The 21,145-nt window shown below is 38.8% G+C and overlaps 1 protein-coding gene across 16 annotated transcripts in view; it reads right to left on the bottom strand.

The window, feature by feature from the left end:
• PRDM2 (PR/SET domain 2) overlaps window positions 1-21,145 on the bottom strand; it is a 76,019-nt gene that overhangs the window by 3,695 nt on the left and 51,179 nt on the right. For 12 of the 16 annotated variants that reach the window (XR_011135825.1, XM_068916170.1, XM_068916166.1 and 9 more), the window contains 2 exons: window positions 15,740-20,087; window positions 1,100-1,235 (listed from right to left, as the gene is read on the bottom strand). Coding sequence is in view for 15 of the 16 variants with exons in the window: in XM_068916170.1 (XP_068772271.1) it covers window positions 1,127-1,235; window positions 15,740-20,087 (4,457 nt within the window). In the remaining variant the exon portion in view is untranslated. Of the gene's footprint in view, window positions 1-1,099; window positions 1,236-10,229; window positions 10,377-12,522; window positions 20,088-21,145 lie in introns of those variants that run through there. The other 4 variants (XM_068916178.1, XM_068916168.1, XM_068916167.1 and 1 more) reach the window with 3 other exon arrangements.

Here is a 21,145-nt window from a genome sequence, read left to right as displayed (position 1 = left end):
CTAACTAGAGAATCTCAGATACAACAGTCTCAGAAATGTTATCTCATTAGCAACCACTTTCATTATTCAAGAGAGAGTGAACGTTTCAATTTTACTAACATTTTCCCAAAATGTTATTTTTTGAACATATGTAATAGTTCTAATAATGAACAGATTTCAGGCTGCAGTGTCCTAATTCTGCTAGCACTAATTTTCACCCTTAGCTTTACACAACTAAGTATAATGTTCCTTAGCTATTATGTCAGCATAAAGGAGATGATTATCTGCAAGTTACAGATGAAGAAACTAAGGAACAGAAGACAAAGTGACTTGCTTGAAGTCAACCAAAAGGAAACCAGCCCAGCATCACCAGTAACACTGGACCAGATCATTAATAAGTCCAAGTTCATACAGCTCCATTACACCAGTTCATCTTGCCACAACCCCAACCAATGTTTTTATATTTTATCATGGCACTACACTTTGCGTTGTAACCCTGCCTGCTCTTTGAGCTTCTGGCATTCAACCGAAGCAGCCAATAATATAGGCTTCTAGGCATTTGTTTGTACAGGAGTTAACATTAGTTCAGCACTAGCCCATTCAGCCTAAAAGATCTCAAAGCACTTTACCCACTACTACTATCAGAGACAAGCAGCGCTCACTCTGAGGCAGGGACAAAACCCTATCCTTACAAAAACCACCACCATCTTCAGTCTCCCCACAAGATCCAGAGGAGCAACACCTCAGGTCTTAAAAGCTCATAAATGAAAGAAAACTCTGTTTATATCTTCCATGAGCATAAAGAGCTGACTCTGCCCTGACAGATTCTTTTGGTCCAGAAGATGTAAGAGCTGCACATCACTAGAGAAAGCCGATCTTAAACCTTTGCCCCTTGTATTTGATGTAACTGAGTGAGAAATCCTATTTATGACTTAGGGCACATTGCTCTCCCTTCAGGCCTGTTTTCTTATCAGTGACCAGTTACAAGAAGAATAACTATGTTGCAGATTTTCTGAGGCTTGGATAGTATTTGTAAAGTGCTTTGCAATCCTGGCCCACAGAAACACAAGACCTCACAAGTTCTGTGCATTTTCCGGGAGCAGCATGTGACTTGCTGTACCTGTTTTGGTTTGACATGCAGAAGGGTCTATTCCTTGTAGAAGTGGGCTGTAGTGCAGCTGGATTTCTTGCAGTGCCTGGTGCTGGTGTTATGCGAAGAGGAGGAGGGACATCTAGAGGCCATGCGGAGCCTGTAACTGTATAAAGAGGCAGGAGAAGCTCATGGATCAGGGTACAAGAGAAAAAAGCAGACACATGCCTTAGGAGCTTCAGTAGGTGTTGAGAAAAACCCTTCACTCCACCCTCCAAGTACTGAGAGCCACTTATGGAAGTAAGAGGGTTTTCTGCGTTGTTCTGAACTTATCCTATTAGTTTATTGAAGTAGGAAGTAAAAAGACTCAACTGGAAGCAGTGTCCAGCCGTCCATACTCCCAGCTGGGAGTTGGAACAAACAGATCAGCAGCTACGTAGAGAACAACTAAGAGTCGGGGGTAGTTTCTGAAGGCAGTTCATAACAGATTTTTTCATTAATCTGTATCCATGAAAAAGGAATTTTACCTTAACAAACATAATACCAAACCTGGTCATTTTTCCCAGAGTCCAAGTCTGCAGTACACTTTTGCCACTACAGCGCTCGCAGACTATACAGGAAGGCACACAGGCAGCACTGCTATGTTGCCTTTGTTGCAGATGATGCACTATTTCACTTCAAACTTTAGACTAACTCGGAGAATCCCAACTTTCTTGGAAAGCAAAAGTGAAACTCAGGGTTTTTACTTGAAAGTAATACATCTCTATCAATTGTGATTCCAAGAAAAAGCCTGAAAACATGAGCCAAGGCAGGAGAAATATAAGGCTTAAGATACAATCTCAGTTCATATATATACCCAAGCTAAACTTTCTTCAACTACAAGTTTAAAAACAAACCCCCCATCTGCTTTTAAATTCTGCATCTCTTGAGAGACTCAGGATTTTTTTTAACAGTTTGGATTGTCAGTCATTGACCATTTGCACATGCTTGTACCTAGTTCGTGCATGCGGGTGCACGCGCGCTCTGCCTCACACCCGTGCGCCTTGCCACACTTGTAATTACATACTTACCTTGTATATGCAAATTCTGCAAAAGTCTGACCAAAATCAAGTTCTTACATTCTTCCAAGAAAAAATGTTTTGAAATACAACTTCCCTACATAACAACATGCCTAAAAATTTAAAAAGCTAGGTTTTTCCCCAGCGTATCTTTACAGTTCAATATATGCTCTTTAAAGGACATTTCAATTAATGACAGTCCTTACCTACAGCTTCTGTAGTGAGGTGTAACTGCAAATTAGAATTAAAGGAATGGAAAGTTTTCATGAAAACTATTAATTATAACAGAAAAACAAAAATAGAAAAAATCTTGAAAAGTAAACATTCTACTCATTTCCCAATTAAGGTTTGTGGCTAAAAATAGTCTGCCAATTTTTTGTTACTGATACATGTAAATCATGCTCTTCGGCCTTGCAAAGTTGACACTCAAGCATTAGTCTAGTGTGTAAGAATCAGAAAGCAAAAATGAGGAAATGAACAAAAGTCAGACTGTATCTTCCCAGATAAAGACTCCCACCGGAGAAACAGTAAAATATTAAAAATAAGTTTAGTTCATTTCGTTTCAGCTCCTTACTATACTGGAAGAGAGGAAGACATTCTCTCGTTTCTTTTTACTTAGAATATTCCTATTTAAGTAATCATTAATGTCAAAAAATGAATTATGATGTGCTCAAGTTTTCATACAATAAATGACATTCATATGTTATTGTGTGCAGTGAGTCCAAGCCTAGATTCTCTGGAAAGCTTAAAACAAACAAAAAGCTTCAAATGTAAAGAGGCAAAATATCTCAGAAAACCAGACCTGCATTTTCAAACTTACTCCCTTATCCCCTCAAAAATCAACATGCTAAACAGATTTTTTCCCCTTAATTTCATCTAGCTTTACAGCTAATAGATCATTGGCTTATTACCTGGAGACAGAGGATTAGAGAAAGACGATAAAGAAGGATTCTTTTTCAGATGGTCTAGATAAAAACTGGAATTGAATTCTTAACAATCGTACTAACTCCTTTTTGTTCCGACCTCAGTTAATTGAACCAGTTGAGCGCATTGAAACCATAAGACAAAAACTGACTGCTGTTTTTGTCTGTACTGTACTGTCTGTACTGTACTGCCTGTACAACCGGGTAGAGCAGGGGTGTTTGCTCTAAGGAAGCAGGTTGGAAATCAGTACCACCTTCTGTGCTGGTATTTCTCAGGCTACATCACAATGTCTAATAGCCCTAAGTAAAATGACTTTTTAATGGACGTGTACTGAAACTTCTATTTATAAAGAGCCCGTTTAAAGAAATGCACAGAAGTCTGGATGTTTAAGAGTAACTCCCTGGGTTAGCAAAACCAAGCTGGCTAACCTCAGAGGGGGAGGGAGAGCTGAAATACCCCCATCTCATGCAGAAACAGTTATCTAGATTGCTATTTTTAGCACTGTCACTTTGCACCTGCTTTTGCCATCACCAGCGCTGGGGTAACTGTAGACAGGCCAAAGAAAAGGAAGATGCAGCCTGGCAATAAGGACTTTATTGGGAAGGGTTGAGGGGGCTGCAATCCAGACTAACTGCACCATTCAGCCCAGTCCACGCCGTGAATCGGACAAGAGGAGACAGACAGCACACCCTGTGCAGTATCCAGGATGAACAGTCCTAGCGGCAAAAAAAGGGAATTGTGTCAGGAAAGATACTAAATACGCATGGAAAACAGCACAGAAACGAAATGCCTGGTAGCAGGAAGGACTTGTCTACACTGAGCTTTCTCGGTAAACTACCGAGAAAGTTTAAATCAGGATAGTTTTGGCAAATATACCGGTTTTACCATAAAATAAAGCCAAACCAAATGCCACTTCTTAAACTGAAGTTTCAGTGTCTATGCAGAGATTGCATCATATTAATTAAATTGGCTTTAAAAAGTAATTTCAGTTAAACGATGCTTTTTTTTCCCCCACGTAGACAGGGCCTAATGCTCGCTCCCTTAAACTGAAAGCACACTCAAGCTAAATAGGAGAGACAAAATTCAACAAAAATACAGTAAGTCCTAGCTCTTAGGGTCTTCCATTCTTAGATCTTAAAGCATTTTCTGGCAGAAGTCAGGATCATAAATCCCATCTTTTAGATGGAGAAGTGAGTCAGAAGGAAAGAAATCGACTTGCCAAGGTCATCCAGAAGATCCGTAATCTTAATGTAGAGCCAGGAACCAAGGCAAAGGCTCCTACCACCCCAGATTATTATTCCTTAAATCAAATGGTCTCCAGATAGTTTAAAGGTTTCAACGTACTTCCCTAAATAAAATTCCTTCTTCCATATACCTCCTGAGCGACTGAGCCCTTGGAAGTAACAGCCCATGTAAACTAGAAGGCTAGTTAAAACATCAGATTCTGGCACACACCCTTCCTTCAAACATTCTTGAAATACATTTGGTATTTCTTATGCAAATTACCCTGTCTTCTACCTACTTGGGCAGTTAACATTCCCCCAAGCTGCTAGCTTCCTTCACTAAAAAAGTCCCAGAAAAATCAGCCCTGTTACTTGTGAGATTGAAGCCTCCGAGTGATTTGATACGGTTGCTAGTCACACCAGAGAAACTCAATGAATGGAGCCAAACAGTTGTAGCACGTGATACAAACAGATATTTTTTTCTAATCGGGGAATTGTGGGCTCCCATTTTTACTTCAATTAAAGTGTGTTTTTGTTGCAGGGCTTATACTTCCAAACCCCTAATTTAAAAACAAGGTGCATACGGTCAGAAGTTTCAGACATACATGCACCCCCTCCAACTTATCTCCTATCAACAGATGTGTCAGGGACATAGTCTATCAAGAGAGTTAATTATCCTTAAGGAAAATGACTTTTAAGTTGATGTGGACTGATATCTAAAGCTATTAAGAGCATGTTTAAAAAGATACAGAGGACGTTTACATTTCTGGATTTGTGAAATCAGGCTGGGCAATTTTATGGGGGGAGGGAGGGAAGGCAAGCAAGGGGGGTGGTAAATAAGACCCCTGGGCTTTCTGTTTCCAGCGAGGACTAAAACATCATGTTGCTAACCTAAGCAGCATGTGCTCTCTTGCACTAGCATACTGCTTAATGGGAAAAGAAATACATAAAACAAGGACTCGGAAAAAACATGAACCATCGATTACATGAACTATATTTTTTCAGTGAAACAGAGATTTAGTGGGACAAAATGCTGAGGAGGATGCGTCTTTTTCTGCAGCAGTCCTGCCTCTGTGTACAAAAACGGGGAAGGACGAGAAAACAAAAAGTATCTCAATGTGTTGCACCGCATCTGTTTTGAGACTTACGTGTACTTATTTGTGAAGGTGATGAAAAAGTTGGGTCATGTGAGGATTTTATCTTGCAATTACATGACATGAGAGAGCATAACATGAATAATACGATTTTATGGTCAGGTCTCTCATGAACCTAAGCTGGAAAAACCTGTTATTGAGATCCTGGCATTCTCAACTTTCAAAAAAGTACATAGCAGCAGTCTCTAACCACAGTGGTTCACAGGACATAATACCTTTACAGTAGCATTGCTCCCTCACAGTAACTCAAAAATTGCTTTTGTTCTACATACGTGCTCTAGAAGTGGGATTTCAAGTTTCTTCCTTGTTGACTTAATTCTACTCCCACTGAAATCCTGCTTCAGACCACCACCAACCTCAGTGATGAACATCAAATCAACACTGAGTACTGCTGAAAAATATTTCAAACCGTACATAGAATTCACCTGGAGGCCTATCTAAAAGTAATGCGACAATGTCATTTTAGTTAAACTTAACAAGATTTTCAAAAGCAACTAGTGATCGGAAGTGGCCGCTTTAAAGGGGTTCAGCACTCTGAGGACGGCCACTCAGCTTTTTTGGAAAATCTGACTCCTTGAGGGGATTTCATACTGAGCTCTAAGAAATTATTAGTCACTTTAAGAAATCTTGGTCTAGGTCTATAAATTTGGATCAACAGTATCATTTCAGCAATTTATCTTCCTGCCCTTTTAAAGAAGGGCAGAGCATTGTACGAGCCAAAAGGTGAAGAACGTTGGATTAAAAATAGCTGTACTCAAACACATCTTCTATACTGCCACATAAACTAATCTGAGAATTTGATAAAAAGCCTTTCTATCTACTGAACCACATTCAAGACAAAGGAAAAGAATGAGAAAAAATTATCACACCTAGGGAAGACTGGTTCATTTTTATTTAGCTTTATACAGAGATTTTTCCTCCAAGTGAGTTCTAAAAGATTACTGAAGGTTAGTGGAGTGGTTTAGCAGAACGAGTATGACCCTTCAAGTCTTGCACATCTCATTACGTAATTTGCTTTAGACAAGGCAACATGTGCATAAGAAAGAAACCACAAAACAAAATGCGCTTTTGATTTAAAAGACACTGATGAGAAAAAGCATTTGCAACAACGAACGGGGAAGGCAACTTCAGTCGAACTACAGTGGCAGTGCAGTTTGAGCGTGTAACTCTTCAAAGCAGCTCAATGGTGGAAGCAGAATTCATAATCTCTTCTCACCTCCTTTCACACTGCAACATTTAGTAGAAAAATCAGCACCTAAATGAAACGTTAAATAAATTCTCCCATCAAGTCACAGTTGGAATATGACAGAATATTGAAATTGGCTAACTGCTGCATTGAGTTTGCTCAAGTCTGTCTGAGTCCTTCCAAAGTAAATTCCCTCCAAGAAGAGCAACGAAGCACCATCATTGCTCACACTTCAACCCAAAGCTGCAGCAAGGAGATTAAGTAAACACACTGACTCAACTCCTTCCTATTGCCACTGCAGTTGCCAGGCCTTCAACCACCTCTAGCAGGTAGCATACCCTCTGCATCCCCAACAGAATCACTGCCTTGTGAGAAAGGGCTCGCGTTTACTTTGCTGTAGGCATTTAACTTTGCCCAGTAGCACTGACTAAACCGCAGAAAGAATTGAGACAGGCTCTGCTGAAACTGGCCCACACACCTTCTTCTTTTTTTAAATTAACACAAGGCTTTATGACTAGTGTAAGTCTTGGTTTTGCTGTTCTGCTGAAACAGTGTAATGCCACATTGCACCATACGGACTGAATGCTGAGCTTACAATGCCGAGAAGTGGAACATCACCCGCTGAGTAATCAAAGCCGCTTCTCACAACCCTTTGGCACTTTCTGGGAGTACTGTCATCCAAAATATGGCTCTGACAACCCTGTCTGGCTTGTGAAACATAAAAGTCTTGCAAAGAATAAGCAGCTAAAAATATATTGAAGCATTTGCTACTGATTCTTGTTCCACAAATCACTCTAGGTCTGAATGCGTTAGGAAGATGAAACAGCGACCTGTCTCCTAAGAAAAAGCTTCCATCCAACTTGGGGCCTGCTCAAACATCCCTGAGTTTCAGTGATGTTTTGCTGCCTTTTTATCTGAAAATTATCCATGTATTTCAATACCCTTTCTCAAACGCATGCTTTCAAAAGTACACTCTTATCAAAAACGTGTATGTATCATACCACACACATACACAGGAAACAAACTGTAGACTTTTTATTGCAGTCTGAATTCCAGCTTTTAAAAAATCTTTTGAGCGTTTGAATCTGCACTTTCTTCCTAAATGTCTTCCAAGCCATCTCTTTCAAGTAGCCTTTACCTCTTAGTTCAGAAGATCTTGGGATCACCATCCACGCATAAGCTTCCCATAGTTGAAGCAATTCGCTTCAAAAGCTAATTCAAATTATTGCGGCTTTATAAGTTCCCAGTAAACTTCCAAAAGGTTTGTGTATCCGACTCTCATGCACTTTGGAAAATTCCAGCTACATGTTGAACACAATCTGCTATTAAAACAGTCTATCGGTATCAATCTTTTAAATACTGTACAGATGGCCCAAAATAAGCTTTAGTGCAATGCTCTGTATTGCTATAAAGAAAATGTTCTCAGCTCCACTGTGCAATGTCAAGTCTCACGATTTTCATTCTAATTCTTTACCAGTTCGATAGAAGACATAAGTATTTACCTTTTTTCATAATTCACTTACCACAAAAGCTCAGATCCACAACAGCATACATTTGTTATTCACAACCTATCCTTCACCTCATTTGGGGAATGAGGTCACAAAGTTAAGCAAGTGAAAACAGTTTTTTTAAATCCTAAAGTTTTTTAATTTCCATGCTACTGAAAAAGCTGAAGTTCTACAATTCTTGATGTTAGGCTTTTGCATAGCAGCATCCTGTTCTCACGTACTACTGATGATCTGTCAATGCTATCATGCCTTCAGATTGACTTTTTTGATTTGTTTTGTTCTCATTTCTTAAGAACGGAGAAAGGATACTTGACACTTGGATTCTAGCTCTCACACTAACTATCACGCTTTCATTTCCTATTTTATTACTCTTTATCCTGCTTTGTCATACTGTAAATTCTTCAGGGCATTGTATCTCTTATTCTGCAGAAGTACAGCAACTTCTCACCTTGACTTCTCAAATAACATTCTAGCGCATAGATTTTTAAAAAAGCTATGTACATGGCCCCCTTTAGAAGGAGTCACTTTAGAAGTGAAGAGGCAACTCTCATTAAAGGACATGAGCCTGGTGGATTTTCTGACTCTTAAGGTACTTAGGTGCAGCAAAACACGACAACGAAATCAGCATGGAAAAAGACTCACCCAAGCGATCTTTCAACAGAAAATTCTTCATGCTATTATAAATGGATGAATTGAACATGCGGGTTTCCTTTTCTGCTTACAAAAAAAAGGGTAAAGTTTAAGGCCACACAATGCCACGCTACTGCTCTGTGATTATTCGTGGTGAGGAGTCTACCAACAGACATTAACGACACTAGGTTTAAAAGAAAAGAACATATGACTAAGGCTATATATGCCAAATAGCACTTGTTTTTTGACAAACGAGCACAGTAATGTTAGCTTTGTAAAATTACTTAATGCTTTAGGGAATCTTATGCTTTGAATAGGGACATACTTTCTTGAAAAAGAGATTTCATACATAGCGCTTGCCTATTAGTAGCAAAATTCAGTATGACCTTGCAGTACCAACTGAATTCTCTGAATTGCAGCTGGACTGGATAGTTCTTAAGTATCACTTTATTATCCTATCTAGACAAAATTCACCACTGAGTAGCGGGAATAACGCATAATGATACACAATAATGCTAAATGTTCATATTAATATTAGGCCTACGTAACACAGGTGAATTTCAGTCTGCAGATGATACTTGTCACCGAGGAGATCAGCATGGCTGTTATACCACACTTAAATTCCTTAAAACTACTGCTTTGTGATTAGACCCACTACCTTTCACATCTCAGTTAATCTTCCGCAGCTATTCCGTCAGTGAAACGGAAAGTCCTTTAAAGATGTTACTATAAGCTCCAGAGAATTCAACAAACTTTTTTTAAAGCAGATTTGTACAATATAATTGGACTTTTTAAAAGGAACAAATTATCTATAGAGGGAATAGAGTTTATATATGCCTGCAATGCCGGAGAATCAGCTCGTGTCCTCAGTTATGATGTGAGCTTACAGTTGAGCCAGACATTCTACTGCACGTTAAAAATAAGTATTGAGTGTTTTGTTCCCTGTCATCCAAAAATGATCCTTGGAGGGCAAAAAGGTTCTATAAAAAGAATCCATTATATAGGATTTTTATGCATTTGTACATCTCCATAGTATCTGAACATTTATAAATGCAACCAAATTGAAATGCAGGAAAAGACAATGTGGAAAGGAGGGTTTGTTTGTTTGTTTGTTTTTACTTTTAAACTACACGTGGAGACCAATTTTAAATGTATCAGCTAAAAGTAGGTATGAGCTAAAAACATACTGAGATCCTAACAAATGTTCAGCTAGTATAAAGCAAGTGAGAAAATGCTATTCATTCCCACAGTTTCAATTGAAAATGAACACATAATTGCCAGTGTCTAGTTTTCTATGACATCTCTCTAAAGAAAATAATCAGAAACTAACTTAACTATTAAAATAAAACTTTAAAATAAAGTGCTTAAAAACAAAACTAAACACTTCACAGAAAAGACTTGCAATATAAAACGCTGACAAAGAATAGCACAAGAAACATGTTCACCTAAATCAATTAATTTATAAGTAACTCACAGAAAGGCTGCTGTCTCCAGTCGGCATGGGACTGGGAATACAACATGCAGGAGACTTGGCTGCATTACTTGGACTGTCTTGTAATGTCTAGATTGAACACAGTGCAATGCATTCTCTCACACAAGCTGGTTTTGAACTCCTCCTAGCATACTGGATAGCAGAAAAAAGGGTAAACAAATCATTAGATCTCCTATCTCCGTACATACGTCAGCGTTACTGTTTTTATTACACCGATGCTGCATTTGATCTTGGCCGACAGGCCAGTTACGGTCTCTGTAAACAGCAGCAGTTGTAATTGTTTTCGTTGCCTGCTTGGACGTATTTCAAGAGATGTCAGTGCTTTGCGGGCATCAGTATAGCTTTATTATTGTAGCATTCAGGTCATAAAAAGACAGTCATAAAAGCCATAGAAATTCAATTATGCAAATGAGATGCAACAGTAATGGCAACTATAAGAGTTGTACGTTTCCTGCCTGTGATGAATAGCCTATTTAGGAATGATGCTCCGTCCCCGAAGATTACATCTCAGCTCCCCCTCATATGGCACTTCTTGCTTTGGAATTGTTGCGTATGAACTTGTGCAAACCATGTGAGAGTGGTAGCATCACCAGACACAGACCAGGATTTATTATCACAGAAGAGAGAAACAGTAAAGAAGAGGGCAACAGAAACTGTGCCATAGCATCAAGTACTGAGAAAAGGAAGCTAGCTTGTTTGTGATCTGTTCGCTATTTGATATCACTAATAAACGTTGACTAGGTGATCAAAATACAGAGACTGTATTAAGCCCAAATACCTGACGATATTTTAGGTGGCAATAACGTAAGGAAGATGTGAAATGCCAGATAAGATCATGCCCCAACCCCAATAACTAAAAAATTATTAGTTTCTACTTTTTTTCATGTTTTCTCGTTATCGTAAAATATCCAAATACAACTATGAGTATGTAAAATAGAAAATGTTTTCACTGAGGTAAATATAGCAAAACCTAAACAATACTAAAACCTTTTACTGTGGCTGGCCTACCAACTGACTGATGTAGAATTGCTCCTGTAACACCAACTAAGAATTCACACCTCTTACTACTCTTTGTCACTGGAAATAACAAACTACGGTGTACGTTATCACAATGTAAACGTACCCGCAAAAACACTCAGTGCTAGAATTTCAGCATTATTTTACCAGATTTTTCCTCATCAGGTAAACTTTAGGGACAACTTTGTTATGGTCGGGACGATGATGTCTTCGAGAAAAAGCTTACACTACTGGGAAGTAAACTGGGAGCTCTCGCCAAAAAATCTTATTCAAATGGCAGCGTTCATTTGGATAGGCAATTAGGTTAAAGATTAATTTGGTTATGCTGGATTAGCAGTGAATGTTCCAACCTCTCTATGAAATGGGTTACTGTAATATATTGTTAATCTTAATGATGTTACATTAATCCATTCAATTGCCGCACTAATATAGAGAGAGACAGAAGCTCCCAGCTCCGCTGCAGGAGGACACCACGCGTGCCCTGAGGCCTCTCGGTGTTAGAGGGCAACAATCTAAACTCCTGAGCGGATCCAAAGCTCTTCAAACGTGCTTTTCAATTCCATTGCTTCAGAAGAATTAAGCACATAAAAATTGAATAGCGTAGTATCAGAAAAAAATTGAAAAGTGTTTCATCATTTGAACTAGATAAATTAATGTCTACAATAACAAAAAACCAAACAATAACTCGTAAGTGTCAAATTGTATAAGTCTGTTTCAGTGAGCAGGGTGTAGACAACTAAAGGATGCAAGCGTACTTAATTCCTTCTAGATGTACATTGCTTCATTCTTCCTCGTACATTTGGTTTCCATACAAAAGGCAAGTTTTCCACAAGTTTTAAAAAAGTTCAACTTTATTGATTACAGTCATATAAAATGTGTCATGATAGTTCCATCTAGTTGGTCATTAAGTGCTTGCAACACCACAGAGACTTCTTTAACACACCTGACAAACTTGCATGATGTATCCCATGCTGGAGGAGAAAAATTCCTCTTCGTTTGCTTACCTGCATTTAAAGTATCTTCAGCAAGGCTACAGTGTTCAAAAGCAATGACAACCCCACTTGTATGTCAAATTGTAATTTTTAATGTTTTCATTAGAATAGTCTTTATATCACTCTCCAATAAAAGAAACAACATAACTAACAGCAAACTTTAATACAGGAACACACTCCAGATTAACAACCCAAAATGAAAACAAAATGAAATTAATGTAAAATGTAAATCACATATAGTACAATTGAAGTGTCCAAAACAATTTAAATAATTTTAAATATTTTATTTTTTAAACTTGCTACAAATGCTTTATACAATATTTCAACATAAAGTCCCCATAACAGAAATGTAACAAAATGGGAATGATAGTGAAAGTGAAAGTTAAAGTGGCACAAATTCACCAAACAAGTATTAAACTACAAATTTTAAGAGGTAGATTACTTTTTAAGTCAAGAGCAAAAAATAAAAGGGGTGGGTGTGTAATGAAACTAGTCACTTTTCCATCAACTCCATCATTCATCTTGAAAGCTATATGAACACATGAGAAGTGATATTTCCATAAAAGCTGTTTAAGAACAGACCAATTTGTTGTTTTAAGTTATTAGATAGAGGGGTGAGACCTTTTAGAGTAATTATATATTTAACTTTCAAAATATACAGGTATGTAGCCCTGTTCTACCCTTTTTTATCAATAAAAAGATACACTGCATTCATTATATATTGTATTTAGAAATTGGTATTGGTATTTCATTGCTATACAAAGTTTCATTTGAACGTATAAATAGGAACTTGGAAAATTCATAGAACATCCAAATCGGGCTTTTTCCCATTTTACGCTGGACATCTAAAAGACTCAAAGAGTGGAGAGAAGATGGGACGAAAAGGAAATTCTGTCACGCTAGGTTCCTCTCTACTGATTCATTTAAAAGAAAGGCTGCAAGATACTTAACACATGACAAAAATACTATGAGTGCAGCAACATTCGTTGTCCCCAAATCTACACAACTATCGATAAACAGGGAACCGGCTTTGCAAAGTTCACAACCGAACTGTTTGTATGCATGCCATTCATGAAGGTACGGGCACCGTTCACGAAGGTAGGGACAAAACCAGGAATCTAAGTATTCAGTTGCATAGCAGACTTAGTTAATTCCTCTTTTTCTTTTCATATTTGTGTGTGTGTGTGTGTGTGTGTGTGTGTGTGTGTGTGTGTGTGTGTTTTTTAATAGTACCCTTTTTTTTTTTTTTTTTTTTTTTTAAATCTGAATCATCCTGTAGCCCAGCATGTGTGTCAGGTACCAAATAAGAAAAATCTACACCTGGCACCAAATATTAGCAAGAAGCCTGCAGGCAATTTTATGACTGTGAGTCAGCTTCAGCTGGTTTCGCAAGCTTGGTGGATTTCACATCCATTGTCGTAGTGCTTATCCTAAGTTGAGCATGCAACAGCTCTACCATGTCATTAAGGGATTTTTATTTGTTTTGTTTTTACAGGAGATTCCTAGAAAATAAAAAACAAAAACTGAATATAAATGACAAAACAAACTATTTGTGAACGGAGTATGTTTGCACAGAAAGTGAAAGGTAAAAAAACAAGTTTGGAGACATAATTATTACATGAAGCAAATGGCCTTGAAAGAGTAGTAAGAATCAAGATCTCCTGGAAAAAAACCCAATGCCCATGTAGAGTACATTCTAAGTTAGCCCTGACGATGTTTGCCTGTCGTGACGTTAGTGTATAAAGGCAAAAATACAACAACAAAAACCAAAAAAAAAACCCCACTTCATTCTTGGTATAAGAGAATGAGACAAGCTGTTTATGAACATTATTTCTGACAAAAAAAAAAAAAGCAAAAATCCTTCTAGCATAACTATTCATTAAACCAGTAAAGACTGCAAGCTGCCAAAGTAAATGTACAATATCTGAAACAAGGAAATCTTACTACTAGGTAAAACTTTATTTACCCCAAATACTATTAAGCAACTTCCATACGCACAAATCTATAAGCCCACCCTTTTCGCTTAAGGTCAAATGCTTAATTTAGATGAAAAGATGCGTCATTCTGGCTTCAAACTCTACTGATCTGTTGCGGCATCATGTAAAAGATTTTTGCACATAACACTAAGCAAGCAACCGATCAGAATTAAGTAAAATGAAGATAGTGATGTTCTGAGAGAAGAGGCATGGTTGACTTTTTCTTCTTCTTTAAAAGCGTTTTCTACACCGTCAGCCTCCGAATTCCAGTAACATACCTTGCTTCTTCAAAATTTCCTGCTTTGAGTATTAAGGATGTTAAGTCACATTTCCCCTCTAGCTCCTTGAAATGATTCTGCTATGTTGAACCTTTACCGTATATGAAGTATTTCCCCAGAACTACCTCCTAAAAGGTCTTCACCGTGACACAGAAGTTTGGATGTTGATGCTTCTTGACAAATCAAGTTGGGGAACACCTGCTCTGGAAGAGGTTACCATTCCCCTCCTCACCCCCCAATCAACTGTTTTGATAAAAGATACTACCTTCCACCACAAATCTTCTTCTGATAATCACAGCCACAGACTACCATTAGAAAAAAATAAGACAGCTCTTAATTATCAGTGAGTTTTGTGAAACTTATCCAGTAAATCAGATGCCTATTCCAAGAATGACATAGCAGGAGCCTGCTAACAGAAATTCCAGAGAGTTTTCAAACTATCCTACTGATTTGAGACGCTACACAATAACTTTAAACGGGACTCAGGCACATAGATTAAGATAGTTTTTTTTTTTTTCTTTTAAATATTACCCTTTCTTGTGATTAAAAGAATACTTTATCTCAAAATGAAATATAGTGGCACTTTAGTTATAAAATTTGTTTATACTGAAACATAAGGGCATAATACCGTCTCACAAAAAATTGCACATTCATTCTTACGCATCTACTGCTCCTAGAGAGAGGTTAAGTATTTAGTGATCTGACTCGATTAGTTTGTACATAGGTTTTTTTTGAAGTACTTAGGTTTTATTTTATTTTTTTTTTTAAATATGAGACACAGAGAATATTGTTTATTAAAGACCAAAAATCCAAGTTGTTTTAGTAAACAGGTAAAAATGCAGTCATTTTTAGCTTAATGAACCACCATAAACCAAACCGAGAATCATTCTAGGCAACCACTTGCTGGATATCAAATACAAGGTTGTCGTCTTCAAGGACGTTAGGCTTAACAACACGAGGTTTAAGCTTGCGCTCAGGCACTGACATTTTTTCCAGCATTTTCAATTCAACTCATAAAAGACATTTTCTGTACAAATTATGTATTATTTCCTGACAAAATGCATCAAGTATGTACATCATACCTCAGCATGACTGAGCTGCTAACCATATGTTGTAGAAACTGCAACCTCTTTTCAATCTACATTTAAAAAAACTTGAAAAAGATCAAGAAAAATGGAAAAGCAGCAAGCAAAGTGTTCCTGTTTTGTTTGAACTTCAAATGAAATGCTTACCTGAAATCTTTTAGTTCTTGCTTTGTACTGCTTTCATCTCTTTTGTTTTCTGCTGCTTCTGCATTAGCCGCCTGCTGTAAGCTTCGCGTAATAGGTCCTCCAATCCTTTCTCTAGATTTTACACTGAACCTGTCTGCTTTTTTCTTACTTGCCGCAGCAGACTTACTTGGCAAAACTGCTTTATTATTCCTTTGTAGTCTGACATGCAATTTCCGGGATGCTTTGCTTGAGATTCCAGACGAACTGTTCTTAGCAACCACTTTAGTTTTTTTCCCTTCAACGTGAGTCATTTTGGACACTCTTACAGGACTAGAGTTCCTCAACGATGAAGATGAATTTGGCTTTTTAGAGCGAATTGGAGGTACAAATTTAACATTTTGTTTTGACTTGAAGGACGCAGAGGGTAGTTGCATTTGTGCAGGTCCCGAGGTTCGTGCTCTTGTCTTGCCCAAGTGAGCCTGCATGCTTTGCATTTTGATTTCTGCATCCGCTGTTCGCCTACGCTGGTTGTTGCCTTTTTCAGTGCTTGCAGGCGATGAAGAACTTGCACTTTTTTTCGATGAATTTTTCTTAGAGGATGGAGAGATGGGTTTTTTGGGACAGCTATATGACGCGTGTTTGTTCAGACTTCCAACATAAGTAAATTCTCTATTACAGTAGGGGCAGATGTGAGAGTCTGACTCGGATGGATTGCTTTTCAATTCTGCTTTCTGCTGCGCAGATTTCTTTTTTTGTAAAATAGCTTTCTGGACAAGCTGGTTTTTCTTTTTCAATGCACTTATTTTTAGTTTATTTGAGGACATTTTGCTTATCTCAACATTGAAATTAAGTCTTTTAGGCTGACCCATTCGTCTGAAGGCATTCTTTCCAGGCCCAGTTATAACCACCATGCCATTTTTAGGCTGCACTGTCTGTTTCAGTGGTACTGGATTTTTTTTGGGTGTGTATCTCTTTTTATCACTGGCAGACGCACAGGCCAATATGTGTTTGTGTAACTCAGGCATGTTATCAACACTTTTTCCACATTTTGTGCAACGAATGGCAGTAGTAAAGGTCTGAGGGATATTGTGGGTAGTGAAGTTTGTCGCAGTAACTCCAATACCCATAGGATTACGATGGTGATACTGAAATGGAGGTGGTTTAAAGCTCGGATAGTGTTGATTGAGACCCATGCGAACATCCGGATCTTTAGATTTTACCCCAGAGGCCATTATTTTTATAGTAGTATACAGCTCTTCAGAGGAATCATTTAGATCTTCATCTTCCTCCTCTTTAGAAGGGTCCAAAGAATCTGGGAGGCTCTGCATGTGTTCGACGTTTGCCTTGCTGGGGTCAGTGAAATTCTGGGGTCTCAAAGTCCCACTTTCAAACTCGTGATGCGTGCATTCTTTGTCTGGATGGAGGTCTCGCTGATGCTGTTGCAAATTGCACAAAAAAGCAAATTCCTTTTTACAGACCGAACAAACAAAGATATTTCCTACTCCGTGAAGCAGAAAGCGATGTTCTGACAAGTCTGTTTTATCCCTAAAAAGCTGTACACAGAATTCACATTTGAAGGGCCATTCTTCAGCATGAACAGATAAATGCTTAGTCAGGTCTTTAATAGAAAGAAAAGGTGATTCACAAACATTGCACACAAAGCTTTTACTGAACGTTTCCTGCACTGTTCCTGATTCACTTGAAGTCTGAGGATCTTCTCTTGCCTTTTGTTCATTATCGATTTCTTCCTGCTTTATTATCGGGAGAGTATTTTCAAGATTATCAGTAGAGGAAACAACAGAAGAAACCACTGAAAGAGGAGGAGGAGAGGGAGATGATGACGAAGAGAAGGAGGAAGAGGAGGAGGAGGAAGAGGAAGAGGAGAGAGTAGGAGGACCAGGTGAGGCAGCAGGTTCAACAGAAGGAACGGGAGACGGAGAACGAGAAACTGTAGGTGAAAGAACAGGTAGTGGGGACTGGGCAGTAGTGTTAGAGAGTGGTGATGGACACGAAGATGTGTTAGTGGCACTGGTAGACACATCTGGAATTGGTAACGGTATCGTGGGAAGAAGGGGAGGAGGTGACGTAGCAACTGTTAACACAGGCGGGCAGGGTGGTGGGGAAGGCGGATTTGTTGGTGTCAATAAAGGAGGCAGCTGGCACACTGAAGGTACAGATGGCTGTGGCACAGGAGAAAGAGAGGAACGAAGGGGCTGAGTGTCAACAGAAGATGCAAATAGACCAGGATCCGTGTCAGGGTCTGCCTGAGATTCCGATGATTTACTTGGGCTTGGGCTTCTGTTCGCACTGGGGGCGCTGTCCGTAGCTGCATCCATTCCGTTATACTCATTCAGCAGAACCTTCTGTAACATGCAAGTAGTTGGTTTCTTCTTTTTAATACCACTGCAGGTTGGCTGTAGAGAATTATTTTCTTTATACTCCCTAATTTCAGCATCACTGCAAGGCTTCTTATGCACACTTAAATCTAATACAGATTCCCAAGGAACCTGATTCTTATTTTTGACATCCGACCTTTGTTTTACACCACTAGATAAATCCAGAGGCTGCTGGTTGCACACGTTGCCAAAAGTCGGAGCTGCTGTCCAGTCTTTAGATATTTTATAGTCTTCAAAGCAAAGAGGACTCATAGTTTCCCTTTCTTCCCTTCCAGTCAAGCTCCATGCAGGCGAGTTGCTGTGGCTTTCTAACTTTGGCATTTTTGAACTCCGAATACTATCGTTCCACACAGTTTTTCCCTCACCTGCTTTGACAAAGTCTCGAAGTACTGGGCTATGCTGTGGAGAGCTGGGAGGAGAGCTGGTCCTTCTTTTGAATCTACCAGACGCTGGAGGCAAAATAGGTGGTGATGTAACAGAAGGTCCTAGTTTAGGGATTTCACTTGATGGAGTTATTTTCTTAGTATCCTGCGTCTGAAGAAGCTGTTTTAATTTTGATGACAAATAAACACTTTTTTCTTTATGAAAAGTTAAGTTCTCTGTTGAAATGCTAAGAGGAAGATTTAAAGAACTAGTAGCATTTATAAGTTCTGGGTCTATTTCAGTTTTTATTTTTGGTACGAGAGGAGGGCTAGCCGTTCTCCTCTTTTTGGATTCATTGCTCCCACTGCTGGAGGGCTCCTTAGGAGGTTCATTCACATGTGTCTGTGTAACCTTTAAATTCTGGGAAATCTCCACTGTGACTGGACTGATTATACAATTCAGTCCATACAAGTCTGCAGAGTTAGACTCCATTTGAATCACATCACAATTGCTAGTGCTGCTGTTGGACTGAATTTTACCATCAATGTAATAATTTAAGTTTTCAGAGATATTGCTGGAAATATCCATAATATAAACATCATCCACTTCACCTTCCTCTTCTATTTCCGTGCTTGCTATATACACGCTCTGGACTGGTGGGGCCTGCTCAGTTTGAAGTTGTGGCTCTTCAGGAAAGAATCCTTTTCTTCTGACACCTTTGGGAATAAGGTGACGCTCATGAACCCTACGCTGATGCCTCCGCATATTGGTATGAGTTCCGAAAACCTTTTTGCAGTATTTGCACGGATGCAATTCTTTGGGTTCCTTATTTTCTTCAGCAAAAGCAGAGTTTGAAATTTCTTGGGAGACTTTCTCAGAATCCAAGACTACAGAATCTTGCACAAGACCGGAAACGTTCAAGTCATCTTTAAGACCATCATCCACAATTACCTGGTTATCACCAACGTTATCCAAGTGTTGCGCTGCTGTTAGTGTTAAAAACGGTTTCCTTTTCGGCCCTGCCTCGTGACGCCGTTCATGTCTTCGCCTGTTAATTTGAGTACCAAATGCCTTCCCACAATACCGACATTTGAAAGCATGGTTAACAGTAGATATATGGATGTGCATGTGGCGTTCAAGTCCTTGCTTTGTTGTAAACTTCCTCTCACAATGCTGACAAGGAAACATAAATGTTTCCTGAATATCACCATTCGATTCACCTTTCGCTTTTGGAATTTTCACAACAAGCTTTTTCTTTGGAGAGCTTTCTGGAGATTCTTCTGACATGCTCTTTTGCTCTTCCATAAAGTCTAACTTTTCTTCACATATCAAAGGCATTTCCGCATTGTCTTTAGGCATACTGGCATCTTCCAGCTCCTCTTCATCTTCCTCATCTTCATCCTCCTCCTCCTCATCATCATCCAAATCATCTGATCCACAGTTTATTGCTGCTCCTTGGTTGTCTTCAGTTACCATTTGTGGCTCATTAGTGGGACTGGGGATCGTCAGCTTTGGAAGTACATCTTGATTTACCATCTCCTGAATCACAGCTGTTTGTTCCAGGGACAGCACAGCAGAAACGGAAGGTTTTTCATCTTCCTCCTTTTGACCTAATAAACAAAGTATGAAAAGTATGAGCCAGTTTAACAAACACTCCAAAAAAAAATGCTACTCTCTTCTTCTACCTTGTCCTCTAACACAATATAGTCAAATATTGTTTGGGTCATAAATGTTATCGCTGTGATTTGGTACTGAGAATAAAACTGTACTCAATTTATTTTCTGCAACTTCAGCAAAACATAGGCAACTGTTTATACTTAATACTTAGGAACGAACATCATGACCAAAAACCCACAAACAGTCTGAAGAGTACTGGAACACTTCAATGTAGACTTCAGAATAGCTCAAGAATCCTCAAGATCTTCATTGACTTTTCTTACTGCAAAGTAGCGTCAGAAAAGCAGTACAGAAATATCTTAATACCTACTGATAAAATACCTAGGAAGTCCGTCAAGCACATTTTGGCCTTTGACCATTTTCACCAAATTATTCTTTTATTTTTTACCTATGCACAATACACCAGTCTGGATTGGTACTACCATGCAATGCATACAGCAAGGCCTGCTTTTCAGTCCTACTTTCCACTCTTTACACCGGATTCTCATTTAGCTGTTGCCTGAATAGATATCTCTGACACTTCCGTATCAGACACTCCATGCATCTCACATGTTGACATAGACCAGTTTCTTAACCACGCCTCTGTTTGCCAGTTCCCTCTACCTGCTGTCAGATACATCCATTGCTGAAGAACACAATCATTTTGTTAATTCAGTGTTTCATAAGCAGCTACGTGTGTAGGACGAGTTCTTCTCCAACCCCTAGCTGGGGCAACGGTGTATATCGTGCGGAAGCAAAAGGGACAGAGTGAAGGAAGGGAGAGGCATGGGTCAAAAAAGTTCAAGAAAAGAAACCTCAAATAAACAACTGCCTTAAATATTTTCAGTCATACCCACAGGAGAGGTAAGTTTTACATTCTTTTAAAATGGAAGAAAAAAATATATTAAACATCTTTCAGTCATTTCACATACACTGTAGGTAAAAAGAGACAAGTCAATTTATAAATAACCTTTGCAGATCATCTTTAGGACAAACAGCACGCTCAGCTACT

The sequence above is a fragment of the Struthio camelus genome, chromosome 21 (assembly GCF_040807025.1).
Source record: "Struthio camelus isolate bStrCam1 chromosome 21, bStrCam1.hap1, whole genome shotgun sequence".
Classification (NCBI taxonomy): Eukaryota; Metazoa; Chordata; class Aves; order Struthioniformes; family Struthionidae; genus Struthio; species Struthio camelus.
Note: the sequence above shows the minus strand (reverse complement) of the source record. Positions and strands in the feature narration are given on the sequence as shown.